Raw genomic sequence first — 18267 nt, forward strand, 5'->3', positions numbered from 1 at the left:
TGAAAACAACACTACAACAGTTCAGTATCTTTATACTCTCAGATGCGTGAGGATGGGGCAAGTTCAAGGGCACCGTTTACTATAATTAGCTCTCTGATGCAAGCAGGAAATACCACTGGAAAGGGTGGTGGCAAGAAAACTTGGCACCTCATCACTAACTATGACACAATAAGCTTGTAAATGTTCTTTAATCCCCCCAATTATACATCCTATGAGGTCATTATTATCATCATTATTCATGTTACTTCCAGATGCTCCACAAGCAATTACAGTTACTGTCTCACTCCCGATGAAAAAGAGAGCTCCGTATATGAGTATGTACCTGGGATTGCCAAAATGTGGGAATGTGCATGAGCAAGTACGTTTCTTCCCTTGGCATATCTCAAGATTTTAGTAAATATCTGGAAAGCAGTCACCCGGTTATTGTTACAAAGGGAGAGAGAATGAGCGAATATAGTAGGCAACTAGCAATCAAAGCAAGTTTCCTACCAAGATAAAGGCAGAACACTTAAAATGGATAAAAAATATGAAAAATCGTTTTTGTGGTCTATAAAAATGTGATATAACGTTAACCACTATTACAGTGCTGGTTGTGATAGTTGTGACCATTGCTGGTCTATTTAGTGCCCTGGGAAACATGTGAGATTCAGAGACAGTCTAAAGGAGCCATAAGAAATGACTTTATAGGGTATATGGCTAATGGATTCACAAGAAATGATATTATAGGCTGTGTGGAAGTCCCCAGAGGCCTTACGGACTCTAATAAACTACATTAAACTGCCTCACTGATTTCAACTAAAGCTTCTAATTGGCAAGATTTTCTTGCAGCGTCCTCTGGCTTGTGGAAGATTTATGATGAATTGGTCTCAGAATTGGTCTCAGATAAAAGGGCTAGTATAATAGCCCTTCTGTCAAGAGTGGGAGACAGAGAGGGCTCAACACATAGCTGTCACTGTGGTCAGAACAGGGTAGGGCATGAGCAGAAGAGACATATTTTGCAACTGACAAATGATGGGAAGTCCCTCTTTTGAATAATGAAGGAACTCACACAGCCTCTATGTATCCCTGGGGAAGAAGGATGGGTGTATATTTATATATCCACATTTGATATAAATGTTGATGTTTTTATTTAAATGAATAAACTAAGGCTTCAATTTTAACTTCATTCTCTGATATAGGATGACACAATATATTCTTTTTACTTTTTATTTTTTTTAATTAAATTTTTATTAACATATAATGTATTATTAGCTCTAGGGGTACAGGTCTGTGAATTGCCAGGTTTACTCAGTTCACAGCACTCACCATAGCACATGTTCTCCCCAATGTCCATAACCCCACCACCCTCTCACTACCCCCCTTCTCGCAGCAACCCTCAGTTTGTTTTGTGAGATTAAGAGTCTCTTATGGTTTATCTCCCTCCCAATCCCATCTTGTTTCATTTTTTCCTTCCCTACCCCCAAATCTCCCCACTATGCCTCTTAAATTCTCCATATCAGGGAGATCATATGATAATTGTCTTTCTCTGACTGACTTATTTCGCTCAGCATAATACCCTCTAGTTCCATAAACGTCATTGCAAATGGCAAGATTTCCTTTCTTTTGATGGCTGCGTATTCTTTTTCGATGGCTAGCAAATCTTAGCTTTTGGGTAAAATGGGTGAGCTCGGGTGGGTCAGATAAAAACAGCACTGACTTGAGATCATCATAAATAAGACGGAGTGATAAAGAGGATACTCTCTGAAGAAATGACTGAAAGGATACATGAAAGAAATTAAATTTAAAGGACAAGGGGAAACAAAGCTATGAAAAATAGATATGTATTCCCAGGAGAGACAACCATGGGCATATTAATTTACTTGTTTATCTTACATGACTGAATGTTCTATATTTATCTGTACAAAGTTTTTGTACTCATTTGCTAGGCTAGATTTTCATTGCATATGGATGGGCGTTTCCATAAAGTAACAATATTCGTGAAACTCGATGCTGCCTTTTGAGTAAAGTCAAAATCCTGCAACTCGAACAGAAAAATGGAATGGGTCCTAAAATTGAACTTTTCTCCCTGTTTTTCCAAGTTAGAGAAAGTTCCTCTTCTTTTCTGCCTTCTTCTGACAGAAAAATTGAATGTGAAAGACTGATCCTATCTTTTATTATAAACATGTGCTCTCTTTCCAATAATTCTTTTTTTAAAAGATTTTATTTATTTATTAGAGAGAGAGAGATTTCAAGTAGGCAGAGAGGCAGGCAGAGAGAGAGGGGGAAGCAGTCTTCCCACTGAGCATAGAGCCCAATGCGGGACTCGATCCCAGGACCCTGAGATCATGACATGAGCCGAAGGCAGAGGCTTAACCCACTTAGCCACCCAGGTGCCCCTCCAATAATTCTTATGTCTAGTAATTAAGGAAATTTTCTTTTTAAAGGAGCTATAGTTTTAAAAGAATTCCAACCTTCCAAAGTTCTTCTAATAACTTTGGATATACATCTAATAGAAGTTAATTAAGAAATCATAGAATTGACTTAACTATTATATTTGCGCTAACCCAAGCACTTTTACTCACGCCAACACCACCTTCTAAATGCAAAATGCAGTTTGTTGTCTTCTCTTCTGAAAAATTTTACAGCTATGATTTGTTATCCTCAATATTAGAATGAACACTGCATATCTCTGCCAATTGATTTATCAGCTGATGATATTTAAAATGGAGTCAGTGGCATTGAAGAAAACAGGCTAGAGAAGAAAGGGAATAAAAGGGGGTGTATATAGAATTCAAGATGTTGGGCCTTGCTTTGGACTGATTTAGAAATTGTGTTTTTGTTTGCACAAGGACCTCTGAACCTGGATTCAGCAAAACTATAGCTATATTTGTCTTTCTATGGCATGGGTCATGGTGAAGACTCATAAAATCATTCTGGGGCACCTGTGAAAACAGAAAGATATCAAAACAATGGTGCTCTGTCCAGTCTTGTTAATGTATGCTCATGTGCATGGGCTCTGCTCTCTCTAGGGGTTCATGCTATGGCCTTGGCCTTTCAGCACACTGTCACAGAAGTGTAGGCTCTATGGCCTAAATGTAACTTCCTATTGCTTACCTTTAAGACACTTGGTCTTTTTCTTAGGCAAAGTGTACATATGGAGGAATGATGAAAAGAATGCCATTCAGGGACCTTACGAAGTTCTTCCCATGTTCAGGGCTTGATCTGTGTGTGTGTGTGTGTGTGTTGTATGTGTGCATATGCAGGCATTCAGACATGATAGGTGGGAAGTCATGGAGGAGGCAAAAACAATTTTAAAAAATGATCACAAGAGAAGATGTAAGAAACAGTTGGTTTTGGGCAAAACCATACATTCTTCATTTCTTTAACTATTGTGATCACACATGCACTTGTTACACTGGGCAGCGACCTGACTCCATTGGACTCTCCAACATCAGAGATTATGGTGGGAAAATGAAAAGATGAGGAGGAGGTCATTCTCGACTCAAAGGGTGTCAGTAGAAAAAAAACAGTGTACCTCATCCTCTCAAGGCACATACCTTGCTGAACTGTCCAATGGTGGAAGAATGCTTCCATGTTAAGACAGACTCATGTAATGAAATATTACGCAGTCATAAACATGAAGCCTTTTGAACTATTTTTAATGATACAGAAAATGTTCAAACATAATGGTAACTGAAGAAAATTCAATGCAAAGTAGAACCTACCATGTGAACCACAATACTAAGAAAACTCATGTGTTCATAAATCTATATAATCACTTTCATAGTTCATATATATGTATCTATGTGTGTGAAAATAACATATATACTTATTTATATGTATTTACACATACATATGTCACAGAACTATATTAGGAAAAGATAAAAACAATTGTTAGTTCCTGATGTTTGCCTTTGTATTTTTACATTTTTCTGTTTTCCCAGTTTTCTATAATGTGTAGTCGTAAGAATTAAAATATTTAAGCAAGACAAAATACAAATTTGAGAAAGTATAAGGCAGGAACATTTAAAAATATGAAATAAATGGGTGAAATGAGACCATCACCTCAAATTCCAAATGTCACTTAAAGATTATCGAGTCTGTTTTGAAATCATCTCAGAAGCTATTTTAAGATTTTTTTTTTTAATTTATTTGAGAGAGAGACAGGGAGAGAGAGCATGAGCGAGGAGAAGGTCAGAGAGAGAAGCAGACTCCCCGTGGAGCTGGGAGCCCGATGCGGGACTCGATCCCGGAACTCCGAGATCATGACCTGAGCCGAAGGCAGTCGTCCAACCAACTGAGCCACCCAGGCGTCCCTCAGAAGCTATTTTAGAACAATATCCTTGACTTTAAATGGCTTCAAAATCAATCCATATTCAGACTCACACTATTTAGCAAATTTCTCTCTCCAAGAAAAATCCTAATGGAGCTATCTCTATGAGAGCCTAATTTGTGGGGTTCTGGGTTTTTTCTAAATGGAAATGAACCATAACAAGTCCTTTTGGTGTTAAATGTTCCTTTCTGAGAATCTCTGAGGACCTCTTTCTTCTTCTCCTGAGCTGCAGACTTCCGGACAGCTGGATACGCTCTAGTTTTGTCAAGCTCAGTGTGTCCAGATAGTTCATTATCTTCCCTCGTGACCACGGTTAGTGTTCAGACACTACCATCTTCCCCTCCACCCAGGCTAGACTCTACAGGATGTCTTTGGTTACTTCTCCTTCCTGTGTTTCCTACTGGAACTCAGCTCTGCCAGTTGGGAAGTCTGGCCAAGCACATCTCCTTGTGACACAAGTTTGGGGCCTTTTGCGTGATCAGCTAACAGATTTCTGCTTACAGGCACTGTCTGCTTCAACCCAGCCTCCTCACTGCTATCATAGAAACCAGTATTTTATTTCCCAGCTCAAAAATCTTAAGTGGCTCCATGATACCCAGTGAAATTTCTTAGTCAAGGTCTATCTCTTCTAAAGCCTGTCTTTAATTTCCCTCTCAACATCTGGCCAGAAATTCACTCTTCCTCTTCCAAACACCCACTGCACTAACTCCGCTCATTACTTTTAAGTTTCTACTAAGTTCTAATTATGTATAACTTTCCTTTAGTTTAATATCATGGGGCAGAATCCACATTGGTTCTCTACTGGATCTCTTAACACCATGCCCTGGGCAGAGGCAATTAGTGCATATTCGCTAAAAGAAGTCATGCTGTTGATATGCAGACACAGAGGCAAGCAGTACCATCCAGAATTAAAGCAAATAAACAGAACCAGGTCAAAGAAACTCCCCAACCAACTGTTACTCACTGGGCACATTTTTAGTCTCATTCCTTGCCTTCCTCTAGCTCTGCCATCTGTGCAAGGGGGATAAACAGTTTTGGGGGTGAGGGGTTGAAAGTTAAGGAAGGCTGCTCTGGTAGCAAGGTGATTGGGGGATTTGGGGAGGAGAGAGGACAGCTTAATGACACCTGTGCTTCTAGCTTGCTTGGCTTAACTCTGCATCTCTTCCATTGAGTATCTCCCAGAAATAGCCATGACAGCTCAAAAAGCTCTCCTTGTTCCTGTCTCTTGTGTCTTTCAGGTATCATGATGCTTTGTCACTATATAACTCTCTCTGGGCAGTGTTGGGCCCCAGTTCCTGGTTGATTTTGCTTTGCCTTTGCCATGGTAGCAAGCATCGAATCTGTACCAGTTAAGCACTCCATTAAAAAAATGAATGAAATTGTGCATGGTGGAAGGAGCAATGGCACAGAAGAGAGTATTTTACCTTTTCTTGACAACTGTGGGGCAACAGAAACCCATCTCTTCCTAAGCAACAGTTTAGGATGGGGCAGGAAAGAAGTGACCAAAACTTGGAAAAGACATAAGCGTTCATGTTTTCCTGGGTTGTAGAGCACAAAGGATCATGGTATAATAAGGAAAAGGACCCCCTGAGGAGCTGGGAAATGGACAGTCATTTCTCCTCTCTGTCACTCTCTGTGATCTTGAGGGCCTTACATTTGAACTTCTGCCACAGCTAAGGACTGGATGAAATCAGGAGTTTTAAGGTGAAGTAATAGTGGGGTCTCAGAAACCCGTCTCATGGAGCTCTAGCTCACCTCTCCTCTTCCTCGTGGCTGCTGAAGGCAGAACTTGCAGCTCTGTGAACCACAAATTGAAAACTACTGAACTAGGTGATCATCTCAAAATCTTTCCTACTCTAATATTTGGTGACTTCTTAAAGCACCCGGGCCTCCCTAAGCAAGATGGTATCCAGCAAATGAGAAAATATTCTGTAAAGAAGTCACAGTCTTTTTTTAAACCATTGTACCTACTAGGCAACATTCATTTATCTTTCGGAACCAGACCAAAAGAACTCTGTCTATCATCCAGGCTTTGAAAATGTTTTTAAGGCACATATTCTGCAGTAAAACCCACTGGGGAGTTTTTGATCATTTGACCCCATATATTAAGATTTCCTCACATTGCTATTTCTGTGGTTCATATTCTTGATATTAATGCAATTTCTGAACTGCTTTTAAGTCAGTGGGACTAATATTTCTTTGGGGTTTGTTTATCTCTTCTACTTTCTCAAGTGATTGGTCACCTTTTGGATGGAGTAAACATCAGTATTTATGCTTATATAAAAGAGGCTTGTCTAACCTGGATGTGTAATCTATTCAAAGACCCAGAGGACCGAACTTCGCATAGACATGCAAAGTTGTCAGTACTGTACTGGTTGTGGGGGTCTATGTTGGGCTTAAACCAGATATTATGGGGTGCTAAAGGCATCATGAAGAATAAGGTATCAGTAGCATGAATCCGGTCAGCTGAGTTTTCCATTCTAGAGAAGGTTAAGTCTGGAACTGGAAGCACTTAGATTTACAACACAGCTTTCTTTTGCACAATCTAACCTGGGGGCAGATCCCTCAACCTCTTTAGCCTTCAGTTTGTTTATCTGGAAATAGAGATAATAATCTCTGTTTTGCTAACCTCCCAGGGATTGTAAAACTGAATTGAGATAATGGATGTGAAAGCTCTTTATAAACTTCGTAAAGAAGTAATGTTGAGCATGTCATTTTACAGGTTTGGCACTCAATTTGATAATGATAGCTGACTTCTGTTGAGTGCTTGGCACCTTGCTAAGAGCTTTGTGTATATTATCTCATTTAATCCTTGTAGCTACTCTCCTACAGGAATATTTTACTCATTTTACAAGTAGCATAACTCAGGTCTAGAGAAGAAAAAAAGTTACCAGTTAGTAAAGCCAAAGTGAAGGAGGTTAAAATGGAGGATGATGCTAATACCTGTTAAATTAACTCGCAGGTTAATTAAGAGAATTGCATAAATAATTACACATTTCAAAAGTGTAAGAGGTACTGTAACAAATGATTATCATTATTGGTAGTCATGAGCTGGTCTGGTAGAAGGACTGAACCGTCCCAATAATGGAGTTACAAACTGATTGTCTGATAATGTGTGTGAGAATATCACTAATAACTTGGAAGGGTATGGCCATGCATCCTAAAAAGAACCAGAACTCCACTTTTTTACCTCATTAGAGATAATGAATGAAAGTGGACACAGGATTTTATGGTGATCTTTCTTCTGGTTTACTCGTTGGCATCTTAGAGGAATATATTCAAATGAGGTTGACTGAACAGAAGTTGGTGCTTTTCTAAATCATTTACATCTTGTAGCAAAACAAAAAGACTTCGAAGATGAGGAAAACATTTCATTATGCTTTAATTGCTAACAAGGTCACCATTTTCTAGCCCTTACACTGAGTTCTTTTTTGGTGACTTGGCATAAATCCCATTGGAATTAAATGGCAATGTCTCACAGCTGGTTAAATGGGGATTATTAGGCAGTTGCACACTGCGATTTATGGAGATGCCAATTATCTTAATTTCTCATGGTTGTTGTATTTTAAAACTCTGGTACAGGTGATTTACTTTGATGAAGATTTTTTTTTAAGGAATTCATGTCTCTTGCTGTTAAAACAACAGAGAATTCCATTTCTAGACCCATAGAAAATTCTGGGGTCCCATCTTTTTCTGGTCATGGAGGAGAAAGCTGCTTTCTGGAAAGTTTAGCAGTTTCTCTCTGAGGTAACACCAACATTATCATAATCATGATTTTAGTCATAATAGCTGTAGCAACTAACATTTCTGAGGGCTTGTCATGTGTCAGACATTCTGCTAAGCTCTTTAAATATCTTAGAGCATTTATTCCTCATGATGACCCTGTGAGTTAAGTGCTGTTATTTTCCTCATTTCGCAGGATAAAAGATGGAGACTTAGTGAGAACAAGTAACTGGCCAAAGGGTACTCAATCAGTAAATGGCAGAGTCAGGATCCCAAGCCAGCCTCTTCACTCCAAAGCTCCCCTCCTAACCACAAGTCCGCACTGCCATTGGACTAGTTAGTCACCAAGTCAGCGTGACCAAGTTTTTACATGCCCACTACACATAATGGCTCTCACGATGCAGATTATTTCTTTAAAGTTGCATTAAGATTCAATCTGAGATTTTGTTCGTAATTTGGATCATGGCCAGGGATGACTTACGCAGTTTGCTGTCAAATTAAATGGAGCTGGACAAAAAAGTCCACTGGAACACACCAAGAATGGCCGCTCGGGACAAACATGTTTGGGCATTTCCTCATGACTATTGCTCTGAATCCCTTGAGGGAAGGGGGATTCTGGATGCAGTTTTGGCAAGGAACAGATTTGTTTGCTAATGATTGTGATCCTGATAGTGTGATGAGTGAGAACTTTTTTCACTTTTCCAACCCTTGCCAATTTAAGCCCCCTTCATTACTGCCTTGGAGGGAACACAGGGGGCCCGTGCCAGAACAGATCCGCAAAGGTGCGTCTCTGATATTCTCACAAACAATGTCTTGCACAATTTCCCCCAGACAGCATTAACAGTCATTCCGGTCTCATAGACTGAGCTATATGAGGCCAAATGTAGTATAGCTTACATTTAAAGCCACTCTGAAAGCACAAGGTGCTTATTAGTTGAACTAAAATGATGCCTTTTTAATTGTTGCAGAACCATAGGCATCACATGATGGATTTTAGCCTTCACCTGAGAGGCAAAGATGATATATAGCACTGCACAAACAAACAACTGAAAAAGGCATTAAAAAAATTTCTCTGTGGTGTAAGACAGAAACTGTAATTATGACAGGCACGAGAGAGGAATTTACATTCGGTTAGATTCTAAACGTCTTAGTGACGCGGGAAAGGGTCCATACTCTTGGGTGAGAGGAATGCAGTGGAAAGCAAATGAAACAGTAGATCCCTGACTTATAGGAGGGAAATGCCCCTGGACTTCTGGGCATACCCTAGCTGGGACCACCACCGGAACATTGGAGAGAGCCTATGATGGGATTAGTGATGTCATAGCTCTGAGCCACCAATGGGAAACAGTCTTAATTTTAGCTAAAAGCCATTAAATTTTTACCTCCACTCTCTCTTCCCCCTATTAGAAGTGTTAACTTTTGGCTTCCTTTTTGAGACCACTCTTGGCTAGGAAACAAACCATTTTACCACTTCATAAAAATGACTGCGTAAAAGACACCAGCAGAGAGCAACAAAAGCTCTCTTGGGATGGAACTTCTGGCAGCCAGGTAGGCTCAAATGTTGGTCTAGTAGTAGAAGGGACTCATATTCCTGCCTCAGTAAAATGTCAATTTACTACATGTCATGGATATTCAGGCTTGTTTTAGAATAGTGGAAACCAAGAACGCTAAATCACTGAATTCCAAGTGTCCACTGTACACAGTATGATCTCATCTATGTTACAGCCTATAGACAAGACTGGAAAGAAACATAGCAAAAGCATTAACACTGGTGATTTGTGGGCACTGGAGATTGTTAGTGAGGTTTATTGTGTTCATTATGGGCTTTTAATTCATCGACATTTCTTAGTTAGCATTAAGCACCAGAAAAAAAAAAGCCATAAAAACATAAAAACTATCTTGAAAACAGGGGCTAGGTGTCAACCATCACCTTAGCTTCAAGAACCATTAGATGAGCCAATCCATAACCATGTGAACCAGAGGATATCGTCTGTGAGCGAAACGAGTAGGGGATGTCATTTGGTTCACTAGTTCAACTATAAACACTTAGTTATTACAAAGTAAATTACTGCAAACAATGAGGCTGTTTTGGTAAACAAAAAAATTGGGCATCCTGGATTATGGCAAATGGTCATCATAGCCAATTTATTTCTGGTTTGTTTTAGTTTCAGATGTGTAGCAATGAGAGAATTCCTATTATCACAGAGAAGCAGATATGTAATGGTAAGTTTTAAACAGCTCATCCTGCAATCTTAGGATACTTATTTTTCTGGCCAAATAGACATATTGAAGAACTTAAGGATGAGGGCAAAAAGTAGTTACTTTGGTGGGATAACATTTTTATAACTGTTCCAACAATGCTTATAATTTAGCTGAGCTTGAATCAGTTAAAATTAGTTTAACATGTTTGACTATATGAACTTCTTGTGAGTTCTTGTTGAAAAACACTTCAAAATATATCAGATGAAATTCAGGGAGGCAACTCTGTGGAGTGACAGATTCTGTAGACCAAGTCTGAACACCACTAACTTAATGCAACAAACAACCCTCTCACCCCCATTTCGTGGGTGAGAAAACTGAGGTCCGGAATGAACCAAGGGCTCCAGACCAAATTATTTAGTGCATTTTTTGCTGTCCATGGTACTTCCCAGGCTTGACAGGCAATAAACTTGGCTATGTGAATGGGATTTTGCTTTCAAATAATACATAACAGGCCCCCAATTCCTAGTCTAAGACAAGTAAAGTGAACAACTACCTCAGGGGCTTGATAAAAAGAATTTCTTTTGGAATTAAAAAAAAAACAAAACATCTGACTGTCGGTACTAAGGACATCTACATTTTCCCTTTGGGGGGTTTCTAATTTTAGACACAAAGGCAATAGTTTAATATCATTGTGTCACTCCTGATTTGACTATGAGACAGTTACATCTGTAGTTAGAAAGAAGTTTCTTGAGGTTTTGACTGTGATGTCTAAAGGGAGGGCAAACATTTGTTACATAGTAACACAGTTTGTTACACAGTATCTTCTTCTCTAGAATAATCACTTCTGTTTTCTCTTGGAATTCAGAAAAGTTGCTTTGACCCCAGGTATGCAAATAAGGACAATGAATTTCCCAGTGATCCTGAAGTATCTTAACCTTGGGGCTGCAAATCTACATTTCCTAAAGAGGTTTCCTCTTAAATCTCTCCTACTGTTAAGTGTTAATTTTTACAGCTTTGTTTAATTACCTCTGCAATAAAAAAGCAGCTTCCTGACATTTGCCTCTAACTTACTTCTTCTTTCTCCTTTCTCAGTTTTTCTTTTTCTTTTTTTCCTTAATAGCCACCTGTCCCAACATTTATACATGTGCTGTATTAGATGTTTTAAAATAACATAGGATGGAGACAAAGCAAAAATTTCAGAGGCAAACCTCTTTCATTATAACATGGCCTTTTGCTTTTGGATAATAAGAAATAGGCCACAAGTATGACTCCGACAGAGAAGACAGATAAAAATCAGGAGCCCCCCCCCCAATTGAGTAAATTATAAATATTTTCTTAAAATTGTTAACAAAATACTTTTATCTCATAACTGTCTTCCACAGTCATCTCTTTATGGGAGTTTTTTTTCCCCAGTTGTGGGAGTGAATCCCTCATTTCTCCTAGAAATTTACACACAAATTATCATGAAAACGGGTGAAGACTTTCAAAGTCTTCCTCTGGCTGAGCCACCTGTCTGAATTAGGATAACTATGCTTTTCTGCATAAGTGGTCTTCTGGTATAGATAAAAAGATGTATAATAAGAAGAATAATTTAGAAATAGGGTTGAATTGCATTAGTTATAATTATCTTGGCTACAAGTGCTTCATACTCTTAATATTTCCAAAATAAAAAAAGTCCAAGCAAAATTTTAACACCTCATTCAGTTTTTAAACCATTTCCAATTTTCAATACATAATTATCTGGTGTAACATGAACCTAAACTAAATTAAACCTCACCTAAATTATATAATTATAAAATATTGATTCTGTGTCTTTAATGGAAACCTGTTAGTCGGAGTTCAGTTTTATGAGCTAAGTATTCGAAATAGGCCATTTTGCATCACATGTAGAATTTAGAATCCATGAATATGAAACAGAGTACAAGAAAATAAACTTTGGGAAGTTAACAGCAGAAAACAAAAACTTCAAAGTGATTTTCATGCATGTTGTTCATGTACTATTTCAACTATCTCAAGTTTTATTTTTATGTATCTATACTTACTAAACTATGATTTAAAAGTAATACTGAGGTGTTTCCCAGAAATCCAAGGAGTGAGGGAAGGATTTTTAATCTTTTGGTGTTCACAATCAGTTTTCCAGAAGAATTTTTTTTTTTTTTAAATTTCTTCTCTCCTATGTGTGGATAAGGAAGATAATAAAGAGATCTACCAGGAAGTGTTGCAACTACAAAGGCGAATATCACACCACAGACAGACTGCTGACCTGTGCTTTTATGACTCCTCATCATCTGAGATGTTTCATTAATCAATCTGATCCTTAAATCTAATTGCGGGCCAGTTGTGGTTTCCAAAAAGCCATAGCTGACATGAAAATGTCAGGTGCCTCTTTAGAGCTCCTAATTTAAAAGACCTTTAAGAAAAATCTGACTATTGACAATAACTCCTGCTTTCTCCTTAACAAAGGCTGAGTTTGTTAAAATTAGAGTTATGGACCACCCCTGGCTCAAATGGGTCAGCTGTGGTCCTTGAATATGGTCTGCTTTGATCACGTCAAACTCCAGTGACAGAGTTAAAATGGAAAGACTCCTGGGAAGACCACGCCACCACACTGGCCTGGACTTTGTTAAGGAGAGACAGAAGTACCAGAATCAAAATAAATCAGAAGAGAAAATAATGCTTAAGGGAGCTCCTCACGTGGAGAATCTGTAGACCCTAAGAGGGCATCATCTAGCTTCAAGACTGAGGGGCATGGGTAACCAATAATGCATGATTAGGAAGCGATGCTTACTTTTCATTAAAAGATTTAAGAAGCTTAGCAGGAACACAATTTATATTTATGACAAATAAACTGGTAAATTTGACTGACCTGGCTGGGCAAGGATCCAAGTTGCACTCTTGAAGTTTGGGTTTGGGTTTGACGTTCTCCGGGTAATAGTGGCAGTACTGATCAGCAACCACACGGTTGCTCCGAAGATCATAACACTCGGCCGATGTCAGCTGGTAACCTGTAGTATCAAACCATCCAGGCAAGTTTAAGACACACAAACCATGGTAAAATATAATGCAATAGATTTCTTTATGCTTTTTGGCTATCTCACATTAATGGAAATTCTTCCCCAATGGTTCAGTAATTTCCAGGACAAAAGACAGATAAATGGGAGGCTCATTAATTTTTGCAGACCTCAAATATTATTTTTCCACTCGAATTTTAACAATTAAATTTTACTCTAAGGTTCGGATTATAGAAGGGCAGAGCTAGGCAGTAAGACTCTGTTGTAAATCCTTCCTTATTAATTTGCTTTGTATAATCTGAAAGTGTAACAGAGATTTCTGTATCCAAAAAAAGATGATCGGTGTTTATTTGCCAAGCATTAAATTTTGCAAGGATGCAAAACTGCCTCCATTGTATCTGGGGCATTAGGGAGAATAAACTCCCAAATCAATAGCATAAACTCTAACACCACTCCCCTGGATGAATGGGGGATAATGGGATTCAGCGCAAGACCAGGTTTTGCCAGCCACCTGAGAATATCATCTTTGTCTATACTCAACCTGAGTGGGTATGGCTGAGTAAATGTAGGATGAATACCTCCAGAGCAACACCACCACCAACAACAATAATAGGACTCCCCTAATGTTCAGTTTCTTCTTCACCTGAAATCCTTTGCCATTGCTCCTTAAATTAAGTCTTTAGCTGATATTTTTTAGTTTCTGTGCACACATTTCCACTGTTTGGAGAATTCTTTTAAAAAATAGCATTGCTGAGTACTACCTAGTAGCGTTCATGATGTGTGAGACCTTTCCCACCTGCCTCTCTCTCATCTTGTGCATTTCTGGTGAGACGGTGATGAAGATTGAGATTCTTAGCGTGAAAAATAAAAGTACAAGGGGATTTTTTTTTTTTAACTTAGGCTTTTGTATTTTCTAACCCTAATCAACCTCCAAAATATATTCTCCCTGGCAGGTGGTTGAATATTGTTATTGCTAGATATGTGTTACCAAGTTAGAATTAGAGTAATTAAAGACTTGCCAAAGATTTTAGGAAATCAGAAGAAAGCTTATAAAACCAGAATTCCTGGCTTGGGGCTGTGTTCTCAGACCACCCACAAAAATTAATTGTTCATTAAAGACCCAAAAAAAGACCTTTTAACAATTTTACTGTAAAGATGAAAAGCATGGAAAGTAATAGGTAAGAACACATGTTCCATTAAGCTTTTTATTTTATAAGAAAATCAAAGAGAAAAATCACCCTATAAATAGTAAGTATACTTTTATTTTTCAATTATATTATACTCTAAAGCAGATAATGTTATGATAAACTAAGCATTTTATAATTAAAATTATAACTTATAATTTTATAAGTGAATCATTTTATATTTTTTATAATTTTGTAATTTTCCATATAATAATTTCTACTCAAGGACAGAATTTATCATGTAGTAAAATGTGGGCATAAGCAACAAGTAAATCATAATTGTCAGCCTACAGATATTGTTGTCAGGCTATCTGAGAGTGTGTGAAATGAAGATGTAGGTCAAAAATGAAATAAATGACCAGAATGGCCAGATAATTGTGTTTTCAAGCAATTCACAAGATAATTGGATTAGCAATTGTTTCTTTACACTTAGCAAGATGGTCAACCCTTTGAATGTGGAACCAAAAATATAAAAGGGAACCCAGAGATCATTTCTTCACTCATTTTCAAGCTGTGGTCCACGAAGCAGGAGGAAAGCTAATTTCCACATGGCTCCTATCTTCATTTTGAATAATACGCCTTTTATCTGGGCTTCGTAGTAAGATTTCCTTTGAAGCAAGGGTTTGATTGCTCACAACATCTGAAGACCACTAATACTTCTCCTTCACTAAGATTTGAGGGAAATAAGGCTGAGAGGAGTTGGATATATATGAATCTAACAGGAGTTGCTTTATTATACAGCACGGCATCACCAAGGTTACTGAACTTATACTCCATCAGCAACTCTATGTGAAACAGACATAGTGGGCATACTACTGAATTGTTACTTCTCACAAAGCATGGCTTGCATTTAAAAAAGAAAAATAATTGTTCGGATTTCTTTCTCCGAAACTATTTCCTCTGCTAGTCATTAACAGGTGTATCAAAATAACATATTCTCATGAAAAATCCAAGTAATTGGGGTTTTACTTTTTATAAAAGCCATCTTTCTCTTCTGGACAGACAGAACAAATGAAAACACTATTTTGTTGAAATGCTTAGAATGTCAAATTAATAGTTATTTAACAACCAAGTAGAAGCACGTGAAGGTCTTTTTGACTAAATGCTTTAAGCTAAAACCCAATGTTATTCTTAGAACCTCATTTTTAGGGGTGTGCTAATATTATGCTGATGAAGATGAATTATTTCACGTGTTTGGTCTAAAAAATTAATAGGTAATAGTTTGTCTCTATTTTGAGGTACCATCCTTTTCTCTTGTCAGAATAATCTAGTGATACCCATGTGGATTAACTACTTAATTTACCACTGTCCAATTAACAGGCTTCTTTGAAGGTGGAGTCAGAATTTATTTCATGTGCTGTTTTTTAAAGGAATATACATACAATTTTATGCTCATTAAATCAGCAAAATTAAACAATTCTTATAATCCACAAATACTGGCTCCATTGGCAATGAAACTCAACTACTCATAAGCTGCTTATTACCATTCTGGAAAGAATTTTGGTAATAGATGCCAATAGCCACAAAAATTCTGAATCTCACTCTTGAGAATTTATTCCAAGAAAATAATTTGAAAGGAGCGAAATACTTAGGTATTAAGTTATTCATGACATTATAATAGGAAAGTTTAAATGGACTAAATCTTCTATCGGGATACGGCTAAATAAATTATAAAATATTTTGAAGCAATTATTATTTAACCATTATAATTATCATGAGCAGAAAGTAGGGGGAAATACCTTTCCAGTAACACAAAATGCAATCGGTGTCGCAGATGTGAACAGAGTAGAGATAAGAATTCATTATGTGACTTTTCAGGAGAGCTGTATTTTCATGAATAAAACAGGCAAGTGCTTTCTACTTATGGCACAGATGATGGGATAGGGTTTAACAATAATGGAGTCTAAGTCTATAGTACAGGGACTTTTTTCCTGGTAATAAACTATTTCCTTAATTAAAGTAGTCTCTGATTATTTTGGACATAATGTGCTAGGTAGTAGGCCTGACAAACACTCTTTATTTGGCTCCTGAATAAGTAAGTTCTCTTCAACTGGGTGAATAGTTTATTCTCCAAGGAACAGAATAAGGTCAAGACTGTTTCCACTAATGGAACTCTACTGACAGGAAATGTTCATAGGGCATCCAGATGGAAGTATCCTCCTTATGGGAGGGCTTCAGGATTTGGCTCCATTTAGTATAAAGAATCAGACCCATCACAGCATCAATTTCTTCCACATGGCAGTGACTACTTTCATAACAGCCAAATCTTCCCTCACAGAAGCCAACATTGCGAAGGATAAGTGGACACCATTACCTCCTCCACAGGTTGCTGAGCAAGGAAAGAAATCTGTCTCTCTCCATCGGTGAATGATGGGCTGGTAGAAGATGAACTGGACTGTGCTGTCAGCGGGCCCCGAGTTGCGGATCTGCAGGAGATGAAAGCAAAGAGAGAACCTGGTATGATAGGGAGGGATTTTCTTCATCCCTTCCAACTTTGGACCACAATGCATGGTGGCCTGGATGGTCTTGGGCTACATGAAGAACTGCATTGGGAGAGAAGTGGCTATAGCAATATCATCGATCTTACCCAACAACCAGACACCATCACAACCATCACTTTTCAGTTGGGTTGTTATGGAACAAGGGATCACTATGTCTCTACTTGCGGTTCAGGTAGGATCTTTATCCAGGCCACTTACTCACTCTCTTTCTTTCCTGTATTTCCAGCTTCTCTGGTATAATAGCCAAATTATGTGGATTTTTATATGTGATGTATATATGTATGTGGATTTTTATTTTATTTTACTTATTTCTTTATTTTAAAGATTTTTTGAAATTCATTTGTCAGAGACAGAGTGAGAGCACAAGCAGGCGGAGAAGCAGGCAGAGGGAGAATCAGGCCCTGATTCTGCCCCCACTGAGCAGGGAACCTGATGCTCATGACTCAGGTCATGATCCCAGTGTTCTGGGATCGAGTCCTGCATCAGACAGATGCCTAACTGACTGAGCCACCCCAGCATCCCATATATGTAGATTTTTTAAAAAAAGGTATTTTATTTATTTATTTGAGAGAGAGACATTGAGAGAGAGTATGAGTGAGGAGAAGGTCAGAGGGAGAAGCAGACTCCCCGTGGAGTCCGCCTGATGCGGAACTCGATCCCAGGACTCCGGGATCATGACCTGAGCTGAAAGCAGTCGCTTAACCAACTGAGCCACCCAGGCACCCATATATGTAGATTTTTAAATGTAGGTTCCAAAGTAGACAATTTGTTCTGGGGAAATTATAAGTGCCAAACACTGGAAAAAAAAAAAAAAAAAGAAGGATCCTGTCTTTAGTTAAGAAAAAAGGAATTAAAGAATTAAATGGCTCTGCCCACTCAGAAACATGGTGTTTTGTCTCACTTTAGTGATTCATACATTTTAATGTGCAGAGTTACCAATTGGAAGCTTGCTAAAATGCAAATTCCTGGGCTCTTGCAGGGCAAGAACAATGGAAATATTGATGGTCCAAGTACCAAGCTTTGAAAAACACCAACTTACACTACAAAAGCAAGTATTCTGAATACAACATGTCCTTACGGAAATTATAAACCCGTTGCATTTTGAAAGAGGAGAAGTGAGGCAATAATACTTTAATAGTTCTTAAAAGTACAAGGTTGAGAAACATAATCTTAAAGAGAAGGAAAAAATACCCAACAGGAGCAGTGTCTTGCTTTCACAAAGATCTAACCACATGCCATATAACACTAAGACAGTCTGGCAAGGCTTGGACTAAAGGAAGTTCCATGGACAACCAAGAGGGCCACCTCTTCAAGACAGTAGAGGTCTAACAGTA

General features: G+C 38.2%; 1 protein-coding gene across 1 annotated transcript in view; it reads right to left on the reverse strand.

Annotated features, from left to right (window-relative positions):
* Window positions 1-18267, reverse strand: part of ADAMTSL1 (ADAMTS like 1) — a 390585-nt gene that overhangs the window by 219920 nt on the left and 152398 nt on the right. The window contains exons 9-10 of the mRNA XM_044265608.1: window positions 16747-16858; window positions 13104-13242 (exon numbers count right to left, since the gene is read on the reverse strand). Of these exons, the coding sequence (XP_044121543.1) occupies window positions 13104-13242; window positions 16747-16858 (251 nt within the window). The remainder of the gene's footprint in view (window positions 1-13103; window positions 13243-16746; window positions 16859-18267) is intronic.

This window comes from Neovison vison, chromosome 9, assembly GCF_020171115.1.
Source record: "Neovison vison isolate M4711 chromosome 9, ASM_NN_V1, whole genome shotgun sequence".
Classification (NCBI taxonomy): domain Eukaryota; kingdom Metazoa; phylum Chordata; class Mammalia; order Carnivora; family Mustelidae; genus Neogale; species Neogale vison.